Source organism: Myotis lucifugus, unplaced genomic scaffold (assembly GCF_000147115.1).
Source record: "Myotis lucifugus unplaced genomic scaffold, Myoluc2.0 scaffold_133, whole genome shotgun sequence".
In the NCBI taxonomy this organism is placed as follows: Eukaryota; Metazoa; Chordata; class Mammalia; order Chiroptera; family Vespertilionidae; genus Myotis; species Myotis lucifugus.
Window position 1 is genome coordinate 195,493 of NW_005871181.1, and position 23,648 is coordinate 219,140.

General features: G+C 43.4%; 2 protein-coding genes across 2 annotated transcripts in view; both read left to right on the forward strand.

The window, feature by feature from the left end:
- EPRS (glutamyl-prolyl-tRNA synthetase) overlaps positions 1-11,013 on the forward strand; it is a 44,636-nt gene extending 33,623 nt beyond the window's left edge. The window contains 11 exon segments of the mRNA XM_006094327.3: positions 349-558; positions 937-1,009; positions 2,795-2,874; positions 3,066-3,167; positions 3,833-3,988; positions 4,454-4,651; positions 5,403-5,576; positions 6,303-6,463; positions 7,866-7,944; positions 10,488-10,552; positions 10,653-11,013. Of these exon segments, the coding sequence (XP_006094389.2) occupies positions 349-558; positions 937-1,009; positions 2,795-2,874; positions 3,066-3,167; positions 3,833-3,988; positions 4,454-4,651; positions 5,403-5,576; positions 6,303-6,463; positions 7,866-7,944; positions 10,488-10,552; positions 10,653-10,803 (1,449 nt within the window). The 3' untranslated portion in view covers positions 10,804-11,013.
- Positions 11,014-13,786: 2,773 nt separating this feature from the next.
- SLC30A10 (solute carrier family 30 member 10) overlaps positions 13,787-23,648 on the forward strand; it is an 18,073-nt gene continuing 8,211 nt past the window's right edge. The window contains exon 1 of the mRNA XM_006094309.3: positions 13,787-14,234. Coding sequence (XP_006094371.1) covers positions 13,787-14,234 — 448 coding nt within the window. The remainder of the gene's footprint in view (positions 14,235-23,648) is intronic.

Consider the following 23,648-nt stretch of genomic DNA (forward strand, 5'->3'; position numbering starts at 1 on the left):
AATATAGTCATCTAACATGTCACAGTTTTCAAAGCATCTTCTCATAAGTGTGGAATCATGAAGTAGCCCTATGAGATAGTCATTTTTATTTTTATTTTTGTATGGTGAGGTGACGGTATAGTCCAAAGCCACAAAGATAGGAGCAGCAGGAGCAAGATTAGAATTCAGGTCTTCTGACGAGTGTAGGGCCCCATGTTTCTGAGGATGGAAAGTCTGTTTACATGCACATGAAGAGGATGTACCAGCGCTGGCCGCCTCCAGGTGGAAGTGTGATTATCATGCATCGGCACCTGTACTGTAATTTTGGTTCTGTTTTGGCCTTAAAACCTGCATTTTTCTTTTACAAAGGTCATCACCAAGTCAGAAATGATTGAATACTACGATGTGAGTGGCTGCTACATCCTCCGTCCCTGGGCCTTTTCCATCTGGGAGTCCATCAAGGACTTCTTCGACGCCGAGATCAAGAAGCTGGGCGTGGAGAACTGCTACTTCCCCATGTTCGTGTCCCAGAGCGCCCTGGAGAAGGAGAAGACGCACGTGGCCGACTTTGCCCCGGAGGTGGGTGGATTGATTTTTGCCGTTTTTTCCACATAAACTCAAAAGTGTATTTTCAGTTCACACTTGAATAGTAATTTAAAAGGCAAGTTATAATAGCCGATTTAGAGAAGTTTTTTAAATTGAAAGCCATTTTTAAGACATGTTTCTGTCTTTAGGGCAAGTTATATCTGATTGTGTTTGTTACATTAAGTGATTAACTGGCTTCTGCTTTCCTCTCAGTGTTTGTAAGGACAGTCAGTATCTACCTTTTCCCACAGTGAATGGCAGCATTCACCTTACCATAACAGAGAGCAAAAGCTGAATGACTGAAATGCCAGCATTTGTGCTACTTCTCCAAGTGCTGTTGTAAAATGTATGAACAATGACTTCTCTTACCAGGTTGCTTGGGTTACACGATCTGGCAAAACAGAGTTGGCAGAACCCATTGCCGTTCGTCCTACCAGTGAAACAGGTGAGGAGCGGCCTTGGTGCAGGAGGAAGCGCACTGAAGTGTTAGAGACAGTGTGTAGAGTGGGTCTCCGCTTCGTTCTGTGATATTTATAATCCTTGTTGACAGTACGTAAAGTTTAATGAATATATATGCCAAGATGAATGAATGCAAACTGACGTATAGAATTTTATTCTGTACAGTATCCATTACAGAGCTCTTTAGCAATAGGATAAAGGTTTGTTGTTGTTTTTTAAATACACCACAGGCCCTACCTGGTTTGGCTCAGTGGATAGAGCGTTGGCCTGCGGACTGAAGGGTCCCAGGTTTGATTCCGGTCAAGGGCGCATGCCTGGGTTACGGGCTTGATTCCCCAGTAAGGGGCGTGGAGAAGGCAGCCAATCAATGATTCTCTCTCATCATGTTTCTCTCTCCCTCTCCCTTTCTCTCTGAAATCAATAAAAATACATTTTAAAACAAAAAACACACCACAGTTATATTATTTTGTTTTTATGCTATAATTTTTCAGAACTTTCCAAGGAATTGTATTCTTGGTATAATTTTTATTCTTGAAATTAGTTATAAAATTGCCAACACGAATGTTCTATGTCATATTTATAAATTTTGTTACTTAATACTACATTTACATTCATGTAGGCTTTCTATAGGTTGCTAATGGTTGTATTTATATCTTGTATTACTCTTTTTAAAAATATATATATTTTATTGATTTTTTTACAGAGAGAAAGAGAGTGGGATAGAGAGTTAGAAACATCAATGAGAGAGAAACATCGATCAGCTGCCTCCTGCACACTCCCCACTGGGGATGTGCCCACAACCAAGGTACATGCCCTTGGCCGGAATCAAACCTGGGACCCTTGAGTCTGCAGGCCGACGCTCTATCCACTGAGCCAAACCGGTTAGGGCTCTTGTATTACTCTTACAACATGTAGTGAGGAAGGATGAGGCAGCTACTGTTATCTCCATTTGGCAGGTAAACAAGCTGAAAGGTTAAGTGACTTTCCTAGAAGTACACTTAGTAGTAGAGTTTGAGCCTTTGGGCTTGTTAGTGTCTTCCAACGTGAGTATCCATCTGTGGTTCAGGATTATTTGCTCTTTGATACTTTGGTGAAGCTCTTGTGTGATATTGTAATGATGCATTATTGAAATTCTGACACCAGCTGATTTTCACATACTAGATTGGCAAGGGTTTTTGTGTATGTGTGTGTGTTACTAACTATAGATAGTTCTGACTAGGCCATGATAACACAGGCGCCTCACTCAAATTAGTAGTTAAGGCAAGAGCTTTCCATAGTCCAGGTAGATGCATCAAACATACAGATTTACCCTAAATTCTGGTTCTCCCTGTAACTGCTGATTTAGCAAGCACTTTAACGTCTTTAACCTCAGTTTCTATGTCTTTAGTATGGAGGTTGTGATAGCAACCTTCTGGGTTGAATGTGAAAATTGAACAGGATAATGAATGCAAAGACCTTAACATAGAACGTGGTATATACTATAAGTCTTCACTTATTGTTTTTAAAAACAAAACAGCAGAAAAGCAAATTAAATGTTAAATGTAAATCTCATTGCTAAGAACACAAAATATGATCAGGTTTAGATAACTTTCTTGATTAACCTGCTTTATGAAATACATAATTCACTGACCATTACAGACGTTGGAAACATATTTACACAAACACGACCTTCTCCTTCCTGTTAATTATGTTGCAGTTTAGCTCTTAGCAGCCCTCGGGGAGAAAGAAAACCTCCGGTGACTAAGCCTGCCTGTTTCCCTGTGTCTTTCAGTCATGTATCCTGCGTATGCGAAGTGGGTGCAGTCACACCGAGACCTGCCCATCAGGCTCAACCAGTGGTGCAATGTGGTGGTAGGTGCACACCCTTCTCTGTGCTCCCATTGTCCTGCCTACTCATTGGTCCATTCAAAGGATTGGGAGCATGGGAGCTTTTTTGCAGTCCTTTGGATCACATTATGACTTCTGATTGCTCACACATGAAATTGCTAATGAAAACGGCAAAGCTCTCTCTAACGACCACATTGTCTTCCTGCCTCTTCCAGCGCTGGGAGTTCAAGCATCCGCAGCCGTTCCTGCGGACGCGCGAGTTCCTTTGGCAGGAAGGGCACAGCGCCTTCGCCACATTTGAGGAAGCAGCAGCAGAGGTATGAAGAGTGGTCGTCCTTGCTCAGTTCTGTGCGTGTCCTTTGCTTTGTCCACCCTGTGCTGCTTTTTCCAGCTGTGAGGAATGCAGTACGTCTATTATAGGTGACCGTTCAATATATCACTCTAAGCTGAAATGGATCTGATCAAAATAGCATTAAAAGAATTTCTTGGTATAAATTATTTTGTTGTAATTGTAATTTAACATTGCATTATTAAGAGAAAAAACTAGTGAATGCAAGTGTGCATGGACTTTAAGAAACTGCTTGTTGAATTATTTTTAGAAAATGCTATTATAGCTTTTCAGATGGAAGTCTTTTTAGACTTCAGGATGTAGCAGAAATTATAATCCTGTGGGTGAAATTAATTATTCTTCAGGAGACTTTCACCCTGGTTGCTGTGTATCTTTCAAAAGCATTAATTTTCTCTTGCACTCTAAATTTATGTAGGTTTTTAAAAGCTCTTAACTTCTTTTCACACTGCTTTGTTGGAATGTCTTCCTTAATAACTTCACACTGGCTGCTTTAACCTTTCCACAAAAAAAGGTTTTTATTGTTTGAGGTGCTTTTCCCACCACAGTTAGTTTTAGATAGTACAGGGTTATAGGTCTGTAATAAATAAGTATACCAGAAACTTGAACACTTCTGCATTTAAAATGTTGTTACAGGTCTTGCAGATACTTGACTTATATGCTCAGGTATATGAAGAACTCCTGGCAATTCCTGTTGTAAAAGGAAGAAAAACTGAAAAGGAGAAGTTTGCAGGAGGAGACTACACCACCACCGTGGAGGCGTTTATATCTGCCAGTGGGAGAGCCATCCAGGTACCGGCTGCTGCCCTGGGTTCATGGGGGACTTGAGTCGGCACAGCCTGGGGCAGAGCCAGCGCATTTCTCTGTCCTCAGAGCAGTAGGCTCTTTTAGAAAATCAGTGCTTCATGTGCTTCCAGCCCACATCCTAATTCCAGGCATGTCTGCCCCACTTTTCTAAGTCTCCAGGGTCAGTCATTAAGTCAAGGCCTGTGTTCTGAATTGCCACGGCGTGGAGTCCCATTTAACCTTCGTAACTAACGTTCTTCCTCCGCAAGGGGCTGCCCCCAGCAGCACACTTCTACAGCACTTTTGATTAAACCTACTCTCTTTGGTGTATCAGCTACACTTTAAAAATGTGTTATATATAAATAAATCAAGGAAGACAAAACAGGTCATATTAAGGCATGTGATTTTATAGTCATTTTCGCAGGCATAATAGGTTAATACAATTAAAGCTCCTATTTCTCTTGATTTCAGGGAGCAACATCACATCATCTAGGACAGAATTTTTCCAAAATGTTTGAAATCATTTTTGAAGACCCGAAGACGCCAGGAGAGAAGCAGTTTGCCTATCAGAACTCCTGGGGCCTGACCACGCGGACCATTGGTGTCATGACCATGGTTCACGGGGACAACATGGGCTTAGTGTTACCTCCCCGCGTAGCCTGCGTTCAGGTAAGAAGGTATTTCTGTTAGCGCTTAAAATACAGGTCATGTTAACTGACAGAAACTCGAAAGGGCAGTTTTCTCAATATCATCTGGGGAGATTTTGCCAACAGAGAAACAACATAGAATTCAGTCTAGACTTCAGGTGTATAACTATGTATATCATTTGTGTTCTTGTTTTTTACTCTTAATTTTTAGCTTCTTTATATAAAACTTATTTTAGAAATCATTTTTTTGAAATGATTTGTTTAGCACAGACAAGCCATGTGCAGCTAATTGGTAGATATTCTATGTAAATTAGAAATCGCACCAGCAATTTATTGTTTGTGTATGCCTTTGTTTTGTTTTTTTATTACTTATTAGAGCAGTGGTTCTCAACCTTCCTAATGCTGCAACCCTCTAATACAGTTCCTCATGTTGTGGTGACCTCCAACCATAAAATTATTTTCGTTGCTACTCATAACTGTCATTTTGCTACTGTTATGAATCGTCATGTAACTATCTGATATGCAGGATGTATTTTCATTGTTACAAATTGAACATAATTAAAGCATAGTGATTAATGACAAAAACAATATGTAATTATATATGTGTTTTCCGATGGTCTTAGGCGACCCTGTGAAAGGGTCATTCGACCCCCAAAGGGGTCGCGACCCACAGGTTGAGAACCTCTGCATTAGAGCTGATTTGTGTTGAGATTGAGAGTCACTTCTATATGCTGCTGCTTTGTGTGAACATATGCTGTTGTGCTGGGTTCCAGGTGGTGGTCATTCCTTGTGGCATCACAAACGCACTTTCTGAGGAAGACAGAGATGCTCTGATTGCAAAATGCAATGATTATCGAAGGCGGCTACTCAGTGTGAATATTCGAGCTCGAGCTGATTTGCGAGATAACTATTCGCCGGGCTGGAAATTCAACCACTGGGAGCTCAAGGTAAACTCTCCCATTGGATTTAGATCTTCTTTACGTGTATTTTTAGAAAAGTCTTTCTCATGACTTTTCTCTGTTTCATCGTTATGACTTCTTCACTGAAACTACGTGTTCAGCTCAGTTGCTAAATTTGAACTCGTTTTTGAAGAAGCTTTTATTTTGTTTTAATAAACCTCAGGCAGTACAGTTTTTTCTTAGGTTTATGCCTCGTTGGAATGGGTTTTTGTAATGGCTCAGGAATATTGCCTGCTTTTTAGTGTTTGTGCATGCCTTTATTTTGTTTCTTTATTATTTATGTCAAAGCCATGAAATTAGTCTATATAGGGTGGGCAAAAGTAGGTTTACAGTTATAATACAAATAAACAATGCTATAATTAACCAGGTAACTGCCATGCGTCCAAAACGGGACGAGACTGGAATTTCTTCCATATGTGCGAATTTAAGTTACCATAATTTTTCTTACAAACCCAGAGATGTCACTAACAAGTCTGATTTTAAAATTGGGCCACCAGAGTTGATATGCGAGGTTTGCGGCTATAGACATGCATGGTGTGTGTGGAAGGTCCGCTGCTTCTGTCTATGGACACTTATGGCGTACAAAGGCTTAATAAATAATACAAGAATAAACTGTTTTTTGTGAACCCACAACTGTAAGCCTACCTGTGCCCCGCCCCCGTGTTCAGTTGGAGATGTGCCTGGGTCACCTTAGCCGCCTCTTTTGTTTCCTAGGGAGTTCCCATTAGACTGGAAGTCGGGCCGCGTGATATGAAGAGCTGTCAGTTTGTGGCTGTCCGACGCGATACTGGAGAGAAGCTCACGGTGACCGAAAATGAGGCCGAGACTAAACTTAAAGCTCTTCTGGAGGACATCCACGCCAATCTCTTCAGAAAGTCAGTTCCTCAGAATGAGCGGCTCACGCCTCTCATCTCCCAGCCCCACTCGACCTTTGAGATCTGTCCCGGGAATTTTCTGTCCCAACTGGAAGTCCTCTTTCCCGTGGTTCTTAATGCACCTTTCTCTCTGTGTCTTGACTTGTATTATGAACGTTTTTCTAGGTGCTTCCTGCTCCCTGCTAGGTTTGCAGCAGTGACTGACTGGCCCATGGGCTAATTTGGGCTCCATTTAGATCTAGGCTTTTATGACATAAATTTGAGGAAATAAAGCATTGATTCTCACCTGCCGGGTACATATGAACAGCCCCTGGGAGGCTTTAGAAACCAGCGGTGCCTGGGCCCCTACCATGCGATTTTATTATTATTTTTAAAATATATTTTATTGATTTTTTTTACAGAGAGGAAGGGAGAGGGATAGAGAGTTAGAAACATCGATGACAGAGAAACATCGATCAGCTGCCTCCTGCACACCTCCCACTGGGGATGTGCCCGCAACCAAGGTACATGCCCTTGACCGGAATCGAACCCGGGACCTTTGAGTCCGCAGGCCGATGCTCTATCCACTGAGCCAAACTGGTTAGGGCTACCATGCGATTTTAACATAATTGGTCTAGAGCTGGTCTGGCACCTACAGTAGTGAAAGCTCCCGAGTGATTGATGTGTGGCCAAGGCTCAGAACCGCTTATGAGGATAGGGGGTAGGGGTGCTCAGGGCTGCCCTGACCTATAGGAAGGGGTCTTAGAATCGCAGGTCTCAAGGCAGAGGCACTAGAAGATTGGTCCATGTGTGGCGCTTTATTTCCTTTCCTCATGTCATGCATGCCTTCAAATGCAGAAGAGAATAACATTTATTTCCATTTCTAAAAGAATTACCTAGTGGGTGAAAATAGCTTGAATAATGGATATTTATGAGCTTTTCCTTTTCAAAAATTTTCATGCCTTCATGTTTGATTCTCAGAATCCTGTGTGGGTAATTAGACTTACCTGAGTATTTTTCCAGGTTTGTGAAAACTTAGAAAAGTAAGACCAGAGAGGTTTAAAAAATAACACCCCCCCCCCCAAAAAAAATGTTAAAAAGACAAAAAAATAAATAAAAAAGACAACCCAGACTCTCAGGTAGTCAGTGGTATAGCAGGACTAGAATGTTGTCAATAGAGATTTAACAACAATAACAAAAATAAAAATTACCTGTTGTGTGCTTGGCAAATTCCTCATCCACTTCATGTTCACAATTATACAATGATGAGTTCACTGAGATTTACTGAATGTCATTGCTAGTGACAAAGTCGAGGTTCACATTGAGTTCTCACTTCCAGGTTATTATTTCATTAAACTCTGCTTGTTTAAAAATAACATCATATTATTAGGAGAAATTAAGTGTTCTTATTATTTTTTGGTAGGGCTTCTGAAGACCTTAAGACTCATATGGTGGTGGCAAATTCAATGGAGGACTTCCAGAAGCTGCTGGATTCTGGAAAGGTAAGAGACTTCTGAAAACAATTGAATATAAAAATATTTCAGTAAATGGTGTTTTAAGACTCACTGAACGTAAGCATGATATTAATCCCTTTTTCAAGGCCAGTCACACAGAAGGATATACTATGTAATCCTTACATAGTATTCAGCATTCTTTTTTAATACATTTTTGTTGATTTCAGAGAGGAAGGGAGAGGGAGAGAGAGAATCATTAGTTGGCTGCCTCCTGCATGCCCCCACTGGGGATCGAGTCCACAACCCGGGCATGTGCCCTTGACGGGAATTGAACCTGGGATCCTTCAGTCCGCAGGCCCAACGCTCTACCTACTGAGCCAAACGAGCCAGGGCCATATATACTCTTTCATCTGGTTTTCCTAAAACTTGACAGTATATCATTTTTGGATAACACTGTGAACTGATTATGTAAAAGCTTTTTCTCGTGCTTAATAGGCAAAGTTTTAATTGGTTATGATTAAAACCTCTTATTAGGTCTCAGTGCGTGGTCTGGGAGCATGTTAATCTCGCTGGCTCAGCTTACTAACTTATAAAATGACTGCAAAATAGTTCATCTCAAAATGCCCTTCAGATCCATTATTCTTCCGTGTCCAGCGTTCTCTTATGCTAGGCATATTGCCTTTCATCCTCCCCGTTCTGGGTTCCGTAATTTGTCACGTGACTCAAGCTCCGTCCTTCTGAGAGAAGGCTGGAGAATGGGTAGCCACTGGTGCCGTGTACGTTTCGTTTCTCCTTTCACTGCAATTTGTGATTATTTTATTTTTGCTCCATTATTTACTGAACTTTAGAATTTCCTGTATTATAGAAATATGGAGTCACTGTGGCAATACAGTCTATGAAGACATTACATAAGAGTTAATAAATCGATAGAGTCAACACTAGTTAGTTCATTGCTCTCAAAGAAATGAGTCTCAGCAGACATTAGTGGAATCATAGATTCCGCATCCGTTCTAAAGCAGAATACATATTTTAGTTTATGTCCAAAGAGCACAGAGGCCAAAGCACATTTCGTTTCTTGAATTCAGTAGCCAGTTCCGTCCGCATCTCATCTTCTATTGCTCAGCTGAAATATGTTGACTGGCCCTCCAGCAACCTTTGAAGTTACTGTAAATAAAATTTGTATTTACTAAGAAGGGAGAAGGTGGAAGGGATCTTTGGAACATGAAAGTAGGTGAAAGTTTGATTTTCTACTTTCCCTGTTGGTATAAATGGGGAAAAAAAATATGTATAGGACTTGATTTCAGTAACTTTTCCAAGGGGGTGGTCTTAGTTAAATGAAAAAATAAATGTTATTTATATTTATAATATATATTTACTGTTGACATACATTACTAATCTATTGATCATCATAATTTTAGAGTCTTGTTATTTTTTATCATTAACATTTTCTGCTACAAAATGGAAGATATTGTGTGTTGCAAAAGATTGTGTCTTTTAAAAACATAGATATAGAAATTATAAAAAATAAAAATGAAGAACCTTTCCATGACTGAATAAATAGCATAAAAATGTATACTGTACTTTCATATTAATGACTTATATGAATAAATAGAAATTTTAGGTCGTATTAACTATACTTTACTTTTAAGCTAGAAGGAATTAAAACATGGTGTTTTACAAAATTATCATTTATGAGTCCAAATACATTTAATAACTTAAGTTGAATTTTTTACATGCTACATCATTTTAAATTTTAAAAATTATTTTAGAAATACCTTCTCAAGGCTTGGTAATTTTTTCTCATGAGAAAAAGAAAATAAGACTATTTACTGTAAAATTTATTAGTTATTAAAAAATACAGCTATGTTGTGAGTTAACGTAAAAATTTCTAAGAAACCAAATTTAGTATCCAAAGGCATTTTTTTGTAATTGTCTTAATAGTCTTATCATTGCTTAAATAGTGACAGTAAAGATTTCCCCCATTTTGTTTTTTGTAATGAATTTTAAACAATACTTTGTTTAAAACAAATACATTTTTTTCATGCTTTGATTGCACAACTGCTAATGATTTCCAAGTTTCAGGGCTGTCGCTTGGTGTGATTTCAGCTCTTATACCCAGGTTGGTCTTTGCTTCAGTTTGCATTGCACAATTTCTCTATTCAATTTTTTCAGAATATTTATTACTACCAGCCCTTCCATCTTCCCTTTACCCACTCATTCCTTCCCTCCAGGATTTGCCTTGAAATGATCACCTCTTTATTATCTCAAGGCAGATGATCAAAATGACATTTTACCAAGTTGGGGGCTCAGGCTAATATATTTTGCTGAATGAACATGAAAGAAGTAGGTAACTTCTTTACCCTGCAGGAACGTTCATCTGATGAATTACTCAGGTTTTATAATTTCTTCGTCTCTATTTCACTTTGTTCTTAGAAAAGCCTTTGGGAACATGTTTTAACCAAGTCCCACGTGCAAGGAAGTTTGCAGGAGGGACCCCATTTGAGCATGGGCTGGGTGGCTGCAAATAACTGGTGCTCTGCTTACAGCCTGGAAGGAGGGATACACACTGTATATTGTTCCTTTCCTATTAGATTGTTCAGATCCCATTCTGTGGGGAAATTGACTGTGAAGACTGGATCAAGAAGACCACGGCCAGGTAAGTGCAATGAGCAGATAAGACGTGGGAGGTGAGGCTGTGAGAAAGGAGAGACATGCACAGCTTCAATGAATGGAATTCTTGTATGTTTTAATTTCAGGGATCAGGACCTTGAACCTGGTGCTCCATCCATGGGAGCCAAAAGCCTTTGCATCCCCTTCAAACCACTCTGTGAGCTGCAGCCTGGAGCCAGATGCGTGTGCGGCAAGAACCCTGCCAAGTACTACACCTTGTTTGGGCGTAGTTACTGAGGACAAAGCCACGGCCCTATCTCCAACCCTCTGCACTTTTTAAAAAATTGATACTAATATCTTCCCAGATACAGAGTTTTATGATTTTTTAAAAATAAAACTTCAAAAAGGAGGTCACATGAGATAAACACTGTTCTTATGTCTCAAGTAACAGTGGAAAAAAAGACTTTTCTGTAAACCACCCCAGTAATAAATACCATGAATTCATTCGTTTTATGTATTCGTTCGTTTCTAAAGTATTGGAGTTACGTACTACAGTTCGTAGGAAATTCCTACGAAGAGATGAAAATATCCTCTATTCGTAGGAATTTCCTGAAGCTTCTGATGAGAAGAACAAGATGCAGAAAAGCTTGAAGTTGGCTGCTTCAAAGGAATTCATTATTTAAAGGAACTCCACAGTACGTCAGTATGTGAAGGGCAGGCATCTTTTACCCCAAATCTACATGTGATAAGAGGTAGACTTTTTTCTTTAAATCGAGATTCAGCTAAAATATCAAAACTTTCCAAACATCTGAGAAGAGGTGGTGCTTTTCCAGAGGATGCAGAAGCCTGCGGCCAAACAATGTCCGTTAGGAAAGGGCACTGTTTTGCTTGCAGATGACAGCCGTTCATGAAGATACATGACTGGCACTCCCAGTCATGAGTGTGTGCCTAGTGTTCACTGCAGTAAAAAGAAAACCAATAGGCCAGGTATATTTGCTAGAATTGGATAGTAACAGCATGTTGCAGGGGGAGACAGGTCATTAACAAAGACCTGCCGATGAACTGGTAGAGGAGTGAGCAGGTAGGCTTCCGTAGTATGGGTGGGCCTCGTTCAATCAGTTGAAGGGCTGAGCAGATCCTCTGGATTCTTCCTCCTGCCGACTGCCTTCTGTAGTGGAGAGGCATTGGGTCTTGGCATCAGCAGCAGAAAACGCTCCATAAAAGAGTGAAGAGAAGGCATTTGACTGGAGAGTCTGGGCATAGCAACCTACATGTATCTCTCTGAAATCCATAAAAATGTATTTAAAAAAGAAAACACCTGCTGAATGAGTGAGTTTCTTACCTCCTTCAGGTGTTTACTTGAGCATCTCAGTAAATTCTTCCCTGATCACTTTATTTAAAGTTACAACTCCACCCCTACGCCAACACTCTGTCCTTCTCTGCTTCATTTGTCTCCATCTTATTACCACCTGACATTCAATACATTTTATGACTTATTTTGTTAATGATCTGTCTCCCCCCACTAGACTGTAAGCTTCATAAAGGCACGGATTTTTGTCTTACTCGTTGTCTTCCCCAGAGCCTACAACTGTGTGTGACATGTAGGTACTCAGTATTTGTTGCATGAATGGATGAGATCTGGGTGCGATTTGATACACAACCTGGTTGTATTAGAAATCTGGAGATGAAGGATGAGATGCTAAGGAAACCATTAGGGCTACATCTAAGTTGTGAGGATTTAGGTCTAATTGAATGTATTAGAGTTTTCCAGATAAACAGAACCAAGAGGATGGGTGAATAAATAGAGATTATACAGAATTTCGGTTATGGAGGCTGAAGAGTCCTGAGATCTGCAGGGTGAGTCAGCAAACAGGAAATTCAGGAGAGTCTAGGGCAGTGGTTCTCAACCTTCTGGCCCTTTAAATACAGTTCCTCATGTTGTGACCTAACCATAAAATTATTCTCGTGGCTACTTCATAACTGTAATGTTGCTACTGTTATGAATCGTAATGTAAATATCTGATATGCAGGATGGTCTTAGGCGACCCCTGTGAAAGGGTCGTTCGCCCGCCAAAGGGGTCACGACCCACAGGTTGAGAACCGCTGGTCTAGGGGATGGTTTCAGTCTGAGAGCCACTGGCTTGAGACCTAGGAAGGGCTAATGTTTCCATTCAAGCCCTGCATCTCAGCTTGAAGGCACTCAGCAGGAGGAATCTGGACGGTCTGTGTCTCTTCAGGCCTTCAACTGATTAGATGAGGCCCACCCACACTGGAGGGCAATCTGCTTTATTCAGTCTTCAGACTCAAATGCTAATCTTATCCAAACACCTTCACAGAAAACAACAATGATCAAATGTCTGGGCACGTGGTGGCCCAGTCAGATTGACACATAAAATTAACCATCACAGAATTTAAATTCAGGAAACGCTGGGAGTAGTCATTTCAGTCTCATTTCTTTTAAAGGATTGGCTGTAGGCAGGCTACTCAAAACAATAGAGGCCGCTATTGTTTTACGTATTCAGGACCCAGCAAACCTTTGAGTGTGACAGGTGATAAGATTAAAAACAAAAGGATTTCCTTGTCTCAGTGAAGTCATTATAATTTGGCTTTCTTCCTGAAATGACTGGGGTCATGTCTGTAGCTCCTCCAGTTTAAAGGTGTTTTATCTTCCCTGACCATGAGGAATTTTTTTATTTTTGGGGTCTTATTTGGGAGAACGTGTGGAAGTAGGTGCTTGTGTATTCCCGATCAGCACTCAGGCAGTGGAAAACTCCCCCTCGCTTCACGTTTGGGTTTCACTTACGGTAGCTATGATCCAGAGTGTCCCCTGACCCAGGCGGTGGACAGCACTCAAAACTGCACACCAGGGTGGACAGGATCTGATGGCCTTTGTCAACCGACTTGTCTCCCCGGTGACTGTGAGTGGAAGCTGCGAGGGCTGAAGCCACCCGTGAGCCACTGTGTGATTGGAAGACACAGAGACTCCTGACTTCTGGGATGAAACACAGCAACAAACAAATTCCTCCAGTCCCGTGTCCGTATCTGAGGCCGAGCCTTCCCTTTCCACAGTCCCAGCTCACATGACATCTCCCGTTTAATTGCCCTTTAAACTGCTTTATGGCTTTATGGCAGCCTATAAAGGGTGATTTCCAAATCTGACAAGCGCTGAACGGCCGAAGGGGAGAGTTTTCCAGGAGCTGTAATCTCAAGATCGGTAGCTGCTCCTTTCGGAGCTCGGCCTTCCCGGGAGAGGAAGGAGAGGAAGAGGCCAGCCGGAGCCATGGGCCGATACTCCGGGAGGAGCTTCCGCCTCGTCTTCATGTGCGTGGTGAGCATCCTCCTGTTCGTGATGGAGCTGGCGGTCGCCCACATCGGCAACTCCCTGTCCTTGGCCTCGGACGCCTTCGCCGTCCTCTCCCACCTCCTGTCCATGGTCATCGGCCTGTTCAGCCTGCGGGCCAGCACCATCACGCGCCACAGGAGGAGCACCTTCGGCTTCCTGCGGGCCGACGTGGTGGGAGCCTTTGGCAACTCCATCTTCGCCGTGGCGCTCATGTTCAGCATCCTGGTGGAGGCCATCAAGAGATACATCAACCCCCAGAAGACGGAGGAGGCGCTGCTGGTCCTGTTGGCTGGGATTATCGGGCTGTTCTTCAACGTGCTCAACTATGTCATCCTGGACTGTTGCTACTGCTCAGCTGGCCGGCCCCCGGAGGACCCGGGCACAGGTAAACCCTGCAGGTGGGCAGGCAGTGTCCTGGGCTCTTGGTGGTTCCGGTCCTGGAGGGGGGGCCTCCTCCGATGGGGCCATGGAGGGGCCTCTTGTTCCCCTGACTTTGCCAAAGAGTCGCCTCCAGGCCGAAGTCCCCTGTGAGCAGGGTGGCAGCCGGCCACCTCCATCGTGAGGGTCTGCTTTCACGTTTGGTGACAGGGAAGGGAAAGGGGTCCAGGCAGGTGGAGAAAGGGAGGGGAGGTGCTGACCGCAGCCACGGAGGAAGCGATGACAAGGAAGGTGGACGTGGCGTTGAGAACAGTCTCCTTTAATGACTGACGTCTGTTTACCCAGATATGGCCTGGCTCTGTTTGACTTTAAAAAGAATGTCTTAGTGTCCCCATAAAGTATGTTTAGAAAGCACTGGACTCTATAGCCAGCACAGGTAGAGAAAGTGTGGAACAATTGGCTGGGATGGTGAACTCGGGAAGATGTTCAAGGAACGTTCAGTAACATGGAGAGGGAAAAGAAGGAGCTGGCCTAGTAAACTTAGCTCTTTTTTTGGTGGAACGATCTGTACGTATTTCTAAATCTGTCCTGTTTGAGAAGAAGGAGAACTGTGTACGTGGATCTTTGGGGGGTTTCAGAGTGGGTAGCAAACTTACTGGATCGTTGGTCAAAAGGTGGGATTTTAAATCTTGCAATAAACCTAAAACAATCCACAAGATAAATTACCAGCTAGAGCCATGTGTTTACTGCCATGAGAGGAATTCTTTTAGAAAAATATGAAAGCCCTAGCAGAAGAGAAAATTCCAGTGCTTTTAAAAGGAGGCCTATGGCGTGAACAGACCAGGTTCAAGGCACGGCTCTACCGCAGGGCAGGGGTCCGGTGTCATTGCCAGCCTGGGTGCCCACCCGTCGTGTGGGGGTCACAGGAGTAATGAGATTCCGAGCCTTTAGCAGTTAATAGGCACTTGGTGAAGAATACGATGGTTTTTCAAAAAATCAAACAATGCAAGCCTTTGAATTAGGTGAAAATCCAGTACTGTTGGGTTATAATGGCTCATCTGGATTTTAAGAAATTTCGGGATTTTCCTTACTGGATGCTGGTCAGTTTTCTCTCACGAGCTGGGGCATTATCTCGCCTGGGGAACCTGAGTCTCCGTTTGCACTTTTTACTGTATTCCTCTTGTCTTTGCTGCTACTGTAGGTTATGTCGGCTGGGCCCAGTTCTTTTCCTATTTTTGTCTAAAATTTCCCACTGGTGGAATGCATGTTTTGAGAGCACCTATAGTAGGTGTTAAGTATAAAAGGGAACAAACAAGAAACTAGAGTCTATATCTTTATTCAGACTAAGGAATCAATCAGGGCCCATCTTTTGACCTTGTGCCTTGTTTACATCAGTCATAGAAAGAATTACTACTGGAGTATCCACATCATAAAATTCACATATTTTATAATATATATATATTTGTTGCTAACTATAAATAAAGGTAAGAAAGCTCACATCAAACAAGTGCTCCTACAGACAACAGAAGTGTCACCATTACTAAACGTTATGTTTTTAGTTCCAATTTGTCTTTACTCTCGACATATTTTTCTGCACATTACAAAAGCATTTTAGGCAAAGGGTTTGACTCTGGCCAACAGGAGAATTGGTAGATAACCATAGTGTTTTTTTTTAATAAATCGGATTATTATTGGATAGGTCTTAGTTCGGCTCTTGTCTGTGTCCATGCTAACATAATAACAAGAGACTGAAGACAAATATTCGACCCTGACCATATGGGTTTCTCTTGTCTTAGTTCTAAAGCAGCGGTTCTCAACCTGTGGGTCGCGACCCTTTCACAGGGGTCGCCTAAGACCATCCTGCATATCAGATATTTACATTACAATTCATAACAGTAGCAACATTACAGTTATGAAGTAGCAATGAAAATAATGTTATGGTTGGATCACAACATGAGGAACTGTATTTAAAGGGCCAGAAGGTTGAGAACCACTGTAAAACCATCTGTCTTCTTTTGAAGTGTTTGATGCTATACAGTATTCTACCTTAAATAACTAAGTGTGCCCTGCCTGGTTTGGCTCAGTGGATAGAGCATTGGGCTATGGACTGAAGGGTCCCAGGTTCAATACCGGTCAAGGGCACATGCCTGAGTTGCGGGCTTGATCCCCAGTGGGGGGGAGGGGGGGCGGGGTAGAAGGCAGCTAATCAATGATTCTCTCTCATGATTGATGTTTCTATCTGTCTCTCTTCCTTCCTCTCTGAAATCAATAAAAACATATTTAACAAATAAAATACAATAAGTATTTTATTTGTTAAGTGCAATAAGAACTACACACATACAGCTAGTGCTTTAAGGTTCATGTTCATTTTGGTAGCCTTAGGTATTGTTGAATTTTTCTATTAGGAATCTTAGAGTATTTAAACCCTCTGAGTAATTTTAGGATAGCTAGTTAGCTTCTTAGCATTTATGTCTCAAGGTATTCATCACTTTTACCAAAACATACATTTAAGAAAATACTCTTTTAACCACCTAAAGAAGCTTACAGTAAAGAGTAAACATTTGGGTTGGATGGATCTCAAAAACTGCCATTAACCCAAATTCAGTTGGCTTCTATTCCAGGAAGAAATCTAATCAATCCATACATACTGATTTCTACTAGGAGGTTTCAAATAGGAGGGAAAAATGATCGTTGGCTTCAAAAGACTTGATGTAAACGTAGGATAAAGAACTTCTGTATGTCTAGAATCCTGGCTTGAAGTATCGTGTGAAGTGCCTCTCAGCTAGAGAACTGTGGTACCTCCTGGTTTAGTGATCGGAGTCAGGGAATCGTCATTTCTGTGAAACCTGTGGCCGGAGAGAGTTTGTGACTTAGCAAGCCTTCCGCCTCCCCTGCTTCTGTGGACCATGTACTTGTCTATCTGGTGCAGGAGTTGCTGAAACCGGTTATCTTTCATGTTTGAGGTCCTAGAAAAGTAAAAAAGAAGACCACCAACTTTAAGTTAAATATTAACATCACAGACTGTATATACAGTTGAGACTTTAAACATCCCTGGGACTCATGGAGTAAATTCATTGGAGAATCCGACAGACCAACCAGACATTTTTAAAAACACCTGAGAGAGCCCAGCCGGTGGGGTTCAGTGGTTGACGGTTCGATTCCTGGTCAGCGTGCATGCCTGGGTTTCGGGCTTGATCCCCATTAGGGGGTGTGCAGGAGGCAACCGAACAATGATTCCCCCTCATCATTGATGTTTCTATCTCTCTCTTTCCCTCTCCCTTTCTCTCTGAAACTAATAAAAATATATTTAAAAAAAAATAAGAACACCCGGGAGAAAACAATATCTGGAAGATTTCCCTGAGACGAGAGAGCCTAGACCGGTGATGGCGAACCTTTTGAGCTCGGCGTGTCAGCATTTTGAAAAACCCTAACTTAACTCTGGTGCCGTGTCACATATAGAAATTATTTGATATTTGCAACCATAATAAAACAAAGATTTATATTTTTGATATTTATTTTATATATTTAAATGCCATTTAACAAAGAAAAATCAACCAAAAAAATGAGTTCGCGTATCACCTCTGACACGCGTGTCATAGGTTCGCCATCACTGGCCTAAACCAATTCCCACCAGTGTGAGTTCCCCCTTGACACACAAAATTGATGGCGAAGCAGGAGTTTGGGGCTAAAGTGAAGGCAACAGGAAAAAAGCAAAAACTGCAAGCAGGAAAGAAAAAACAAACAAAATAGATTTAAAGTCCAACATGTGGGTGGCTCTGTGTGCTATGTTTGGGGACGGGAAGGGGGGACCAGCATTCCTAGGGTTCAGACCGTGGGGAGGAGGTGGCCCCGCTAGTTCCTTTCCCTGGGCCGAGGGACTAAAGGTGCTTCGTGTCTGTGCTTTCCTCCTCCTTGTTTACTTTACTTAGATTTCCTGTCTTTTCATGTTGGTATTTTATTTTGGATAATTTTCCAGGCTTGGGTTTTATTTGAAATGTCACCAGTAGATCTCTCCATGTCCTTGACTCGTACCGGAACAGACACCTCGCTGTGCCTTGGCCTTTATCTTAAAACAAAAGTATGGCCGAAACCGGTTTGGCTCAGTGGATAGAGCATCAGCCTGCGGACTGAAGGGTCCCGGGTTCGATTCCGGTCAGGGGCATGTACCTGGGTTTCGGGCACATCCCCAGTGGGAGATGTGCAGGAGGCAGCTGATCGATGTTTCTCTCTCTCTCCCTTCCTCTCTGTAAAAAATCAATAAAATATATTTAAAAAAAAAACACAAAAAAAAACAAAAGTATGTGTGCAGGTCCATCGGGGGTAGCACAGGCTTCCCATTGGTCGAATTTATAAATGACAGATTGACATCGGAAATATTTGTTTCTTTTATTATTTATGTATATATGTATGTGTATTTTTACAAAATGCCTTTCCTCCGATTTCATTTGTTACTTTTGTTTTGACTCCAAATCTTTTTTTTTCTTTATTGATTAAGGTTTTGCTTATGTGTCCTTATCCCACCATTGTCACCCCTCTCCCCCCCACCCCCCCCACCCACCCCCCGCCGTTCATGCCCTCACCCGCCTGGTGTCTGTGTCCATCGGTTAGGCTTATATGCATGCATACAAGTCCTTTGGTTGATCTCTCCCCCTTACCCCCACCCTCCCCTACCTTCCCTCTGAGGGTTGACGGTCTGATGGATGCTTCTCTGTCTGTGGATCTGTTTTGGTTCATCAGTTTATGTTGTTCATCATATTCCACACATGAGTGAGATCATGTGATATTTATCTTTCTCTGACTGACTTATTTCGCTGAGCACAATGCTCTCCAGGCCCGTCCATGCTTTTGCTTTCTCTCTCTCCGTGTCTGGTAAACACAACACATCCTTTACCAGGGAGTGACATTTATCATACTCCTGCCTACTCCAGAGTTTATAAATTTCCATGATATTCTAGGCTCGAAATTTTAAAAAATTATATATGATTTGATTGATATTGGAGGGAGAGAAACATTGATGTGAGAGAGAAACATTGACACGGGCAGCCTCCTGCACGCCCCTTACTGGGAATCCAGCCAGCAACCGGGCCATGTGCCCTGACCGGGAATCAAGCCAGTAACCCTTCTGTGCATGGGACGATGCTCAATCCACTGAGCCACACCGGCCAGGGCCAGGCTCCAGATCTGTTGGTGGCACTTTCCCTGAGCTGCTTTGGCCGTGAGTCCTGCTCCCTAAGGAGGTTCCTGCTCACTCTCCTCTTTGTCATGGCCTGAGGGGCAGCCTCGGCTGGTTTCCCAGCTGAAGCTGTTGGGAATGTTGGACGCTTGAGGGGGGGTGGGGCGGTTGGGGTTGGGGGGCGCCTCTAGATGCTGTCTTTCCACAGCTGCGCGTCATGGGCCTTGAGCAGCGCATCGTCCTGCATCAACCTTCTGTTTGGAAGCTGGGAGATGCATCCCATGTTTGCCCCCTGGGGTCCCTCTCTCAGGAAGGCTCGGTGGCCTTGTTGACGTTGAATGGGTTAACCCAGTTCCTAACGTCCTTTCCTTCCTTCTCCATCGCCCGGAAGGCTGGCGTTTCTGGTGGACTTTTCCCCCTTTGACTTCGCCATTGTTTTCTGGGTCAGACATTTGTCTGCCAACGTGGATGCTGTTGTTGTGATGGCAGTGAGAGGAATGAAGTCAGTTTGTCGTGGGCCTGCCAGCAGCAGCTGTTGTCCAAACACATCTTATCCATGTCACCTCTCCGAGCTGGACCATGTCACTCGAAAGGCATCTCCAGTTAAAGCAAAGGTCGGGCCATCGGATGCTGTCCTCGACCACCCTCAGTGTGTCTCCCTCTTCCTGCTCCTTCCTGGAGCCCTAACTCTGTTTCTGTTCCTGTTCCTGTTCCTGTTCCTGTCACAGGCAATCCCTCCACCCACAATAGTTGTTTTTTAATATTTTTATTCATTTCAGAGAGGAAGGGTGAGGGAGATAGAAACATCAATGATGAGAGAGAATCACTGATTGGCTGCCTCCTGCACGCCCCCCACTGGGGATCGAGCCCGCAACCCGGGCATGTGCTCTTGACCGAAATCGAACCTGGGACCCTTCAGTCTGCAGGCTGCTGCTCTGTCCACTGAGCCAAACCAGCCAGGGCCTGGCTCTCATCTTTGAAAGGTCTGCACAGTCTGCCCTCCAGCTGCAGTTCAGGTCACTTCCCATATGGATACACTCACTGCTCCTCAAGGCCCCTAACATCTCGCTGCCTGGGCATCAGCCTCACATCCAGGGTCGCGTCATCTAACTCGGGGGCTGGGCCAAGGTGGCTCCGTAGGTGCTGTCCCCATGTCCGGCTCCTTGAGTCTCCCTTCCACCCGCAGTTCTGGGAGCTGAAGGAACAGAGGACCCGCTGTCCACACACCCAGTACACGGTGGCCGGACAGACACGGGAGCTGCCCTAGTCCCCAGTGGCTTGTATTTTGGAGTATTCACAGCTTTAAGGGGGTGATTTTCATACTCCCTGGATCTGGCTTCCTGTGCTGGTGGTTGGTGGTGGTGGGGGAGGAGGGGGCTCCATTCCAGATCTTAGGCAGCTATTTGGCAACTTGCCTTCCTGTCTCAGGTACTGTGTCTGTATCCCAGCCCCTGATCTGGTCCAATCTCCTCTTTATAAGAATATTTCCTGGGTTGCAGGTTTGATCCCCAGCCCCAGTTGGGGGGAATGTGGGAGTGTGGTTGGCAACCAGTCGATGTGTCTCCCTACATTGATGTTTCTCTCTCCCTCTCCCTCCCTCCCACTATCTCTAAAAACACCATGGAAAAAATATTTAGGTATGTGAACGTTTCCTTCCCTTTCCCTTCATCCCTCCCTCCCTCCCTCTTTTCATTCCTCCTTTTCTCCCTTGCTCCCTCCCTTCATTCCTTTCTGTCTTGCATCCCCCTAGCCCAGCCGTGGGCAAACTACGGCCCTCGGGCCAGATCCGGCCCGTTTGAAATGAATAAAACTAAAAAAAAAAAAAAAGACCGTACCCTTTTATGTAATGATGTTTACTTTGAATTTATATTAGTTCACACAAACACTCCATCCATGCTTTTGTTCCGGCCCTCCGGTCCAGTTTAAGAACCCATTGTGGCCCTCGAGTCAAAAAGTTTGCCCACCCCTGCCCTAGCCTCAGGAAAACTAACTCTTCCTCCAGCTCAATCTGTTGCTTCTGACTGCAAACGACTCTCCCTCTCCTCATTTTCTTGGCACACTTAAGACCGAAGCATATAGTAAAACCCAGTCTTGAAAGCTCGCACTCACGGAGGCCTGTTGAAACAGCCCTCTCTCTATAACAACCCCCACTCTTCTGAAGGGAGCACAGAGGAATTGCTTTGCTCTGACCTGCCAAGGTCAAAATACTGCCTGGCTCACTCTTAGATAGATATATGGCATAGGTGTTTGCCGAGGTAGAGATCAGACCCACGTAGCAGAAAAGATATTCAAAGATATAATAGAAGAATTTATTCTGACCTAAAGGGAGATGAAAATCTGCCAATGGAAAGGGAAAACGGATGTGGAGCTGTCGATGCACATTCTGGAAGGTTTCCGGGCCCTTAAAACCCACAGCTCGTGTCCTGGTCTTACCCAAGCCTCAATCTCCATGTGTAACTTTGGCCTCTAGCTTCTCACCTTTATCTTCTCAAGGTTCCTGCCAACTCACCAGTGTGTTAGGGCTTTGGGCACTCATAAATACACAGGGTGGGGCAGCAGTAGGTCCACAGTAGTTTGTATGGAAAAGCCTGCAAAAATCAATCAATAATAATACAAGAATAAGCTCCGGGTTTCGCACGCTCACAACTGTAAACCTCCTTTGCTCCACCCTGTTCTCTTTTCTTACCCTCTGGCGTTGGGAAGCCCTAGGTAGGTAAGATCTAGATGCCAGTTGAACATAAAATGAAGGCTGAATGACAGATACTGGAAGCTGTGGCTTAGAGCTTTTCTTTAATGCTTTTTTTAAAAAAAAAATATATATATATATATATATTTTAATCTATTTCAGAGAGGAAGGGAGAGAGAGAGATAGAAACATCAATGATGAGAAAGAATCATGGGTTGGCTGCCTTCTGCACGCTGGGGATCAAGCCCGCCACTCAGGCATGTGCCCTGACCGGGAATCGAACCATGACCTCTTGGTTCACAGGTCGACAGTCCACTGAGCCACGCCGGCAGAGCAGCAAAGAGCTTTTCAATAGTCCATCCCAGCGTTAAACTCACCCAGTCCCAGGCCCCCCTGCACAGGGCCCAGCTGCCCCATCTGCTTGTCCTCATGTACACACAGACCAGGAGTTCAGGTCTGTGGGAAGCACATCTGGAAAAAAAGAAAGCCTAGAAGAATTGCGCTCCACTCTCTCTCCCAGGCTCACTAACCTGAGCAGTTACCCTGCCTCTCAATTGTCGGGGAAGTGACAGCAAGAGGCCAGGCAGGTTGCTCCAGTAGAGGTGCCCGTGGAGAAATACATGGGGGCTTGCAGAGCGGAGTGAAGGGTCTCCCTCACATACACACAAAACTGACCTGGGTCCCAGCCTGTTTGGCTCAGTGGATGGAGCGTCGGCCTGCGGACTGAAGGGTCCCAGGTTCGATTCTGGTCAAGGGCATGTACCTTGGTTGCAGGCACATCTCCAGTAGGGGGCGTGCAGGAGGCAGCCGATCCATGAGTTTCTCTCATCATTGATGTTTCTCTCTCCCTCTCCATTTCTCTCTGAAATCAACAATAATATATTTGGAAAAAAACACTTATGTGATACTGATGTCAGAAGCCCAGTGGAAATGGAACCTGCATACATTTCTTTACATGAAAGGAAAAAACAAAATTGTCTTTATTTGCAGATGATATGATTATTCACCTTAAAAATACCAGGAAATCACCCTAACCGGTTTGGCTCAGTGGATAGAGTGTCAGCTTGCGGACTGAGGGGTCCCAGGTTCGATTCCGGTCAAGGGCATGTACCTGGGTTGCGGGCACATCCCCAGTAGGGGGTGTGCAGGAGGCAGCTGATCGATGTTTCTCTCTCATCGATGTTTCTTACTATTTCTCTCCCTTCTTCTCTGTAAAAAATCAATAAAATATATTTTTTAAAAATACCAGGAAATCTATGAAACAACTATAAAAAGTGAATTTAGCACCCTAGCCGGTTTGGCTCAGTGGATGGAGTGTTGTCCTGTGGACTGTAGGTATCCCGGTATGGATTACAGCAAGGGTATGGGTCAGGGTAGTGGGTTTGATCCATAATATGTGAGCTGGTTGATGCAGTCGAATAAGTGATCAGCTAATAAAAGTGGTTTAAAGTCGTGTTTCTTTTTTTTCTTTATTTAATAACAATGATTTATATATAATATGTCATGTAAAACCGTTAACAGCTTGACATAAACCATAGCTGACAGTGAACCGAATGACAAGA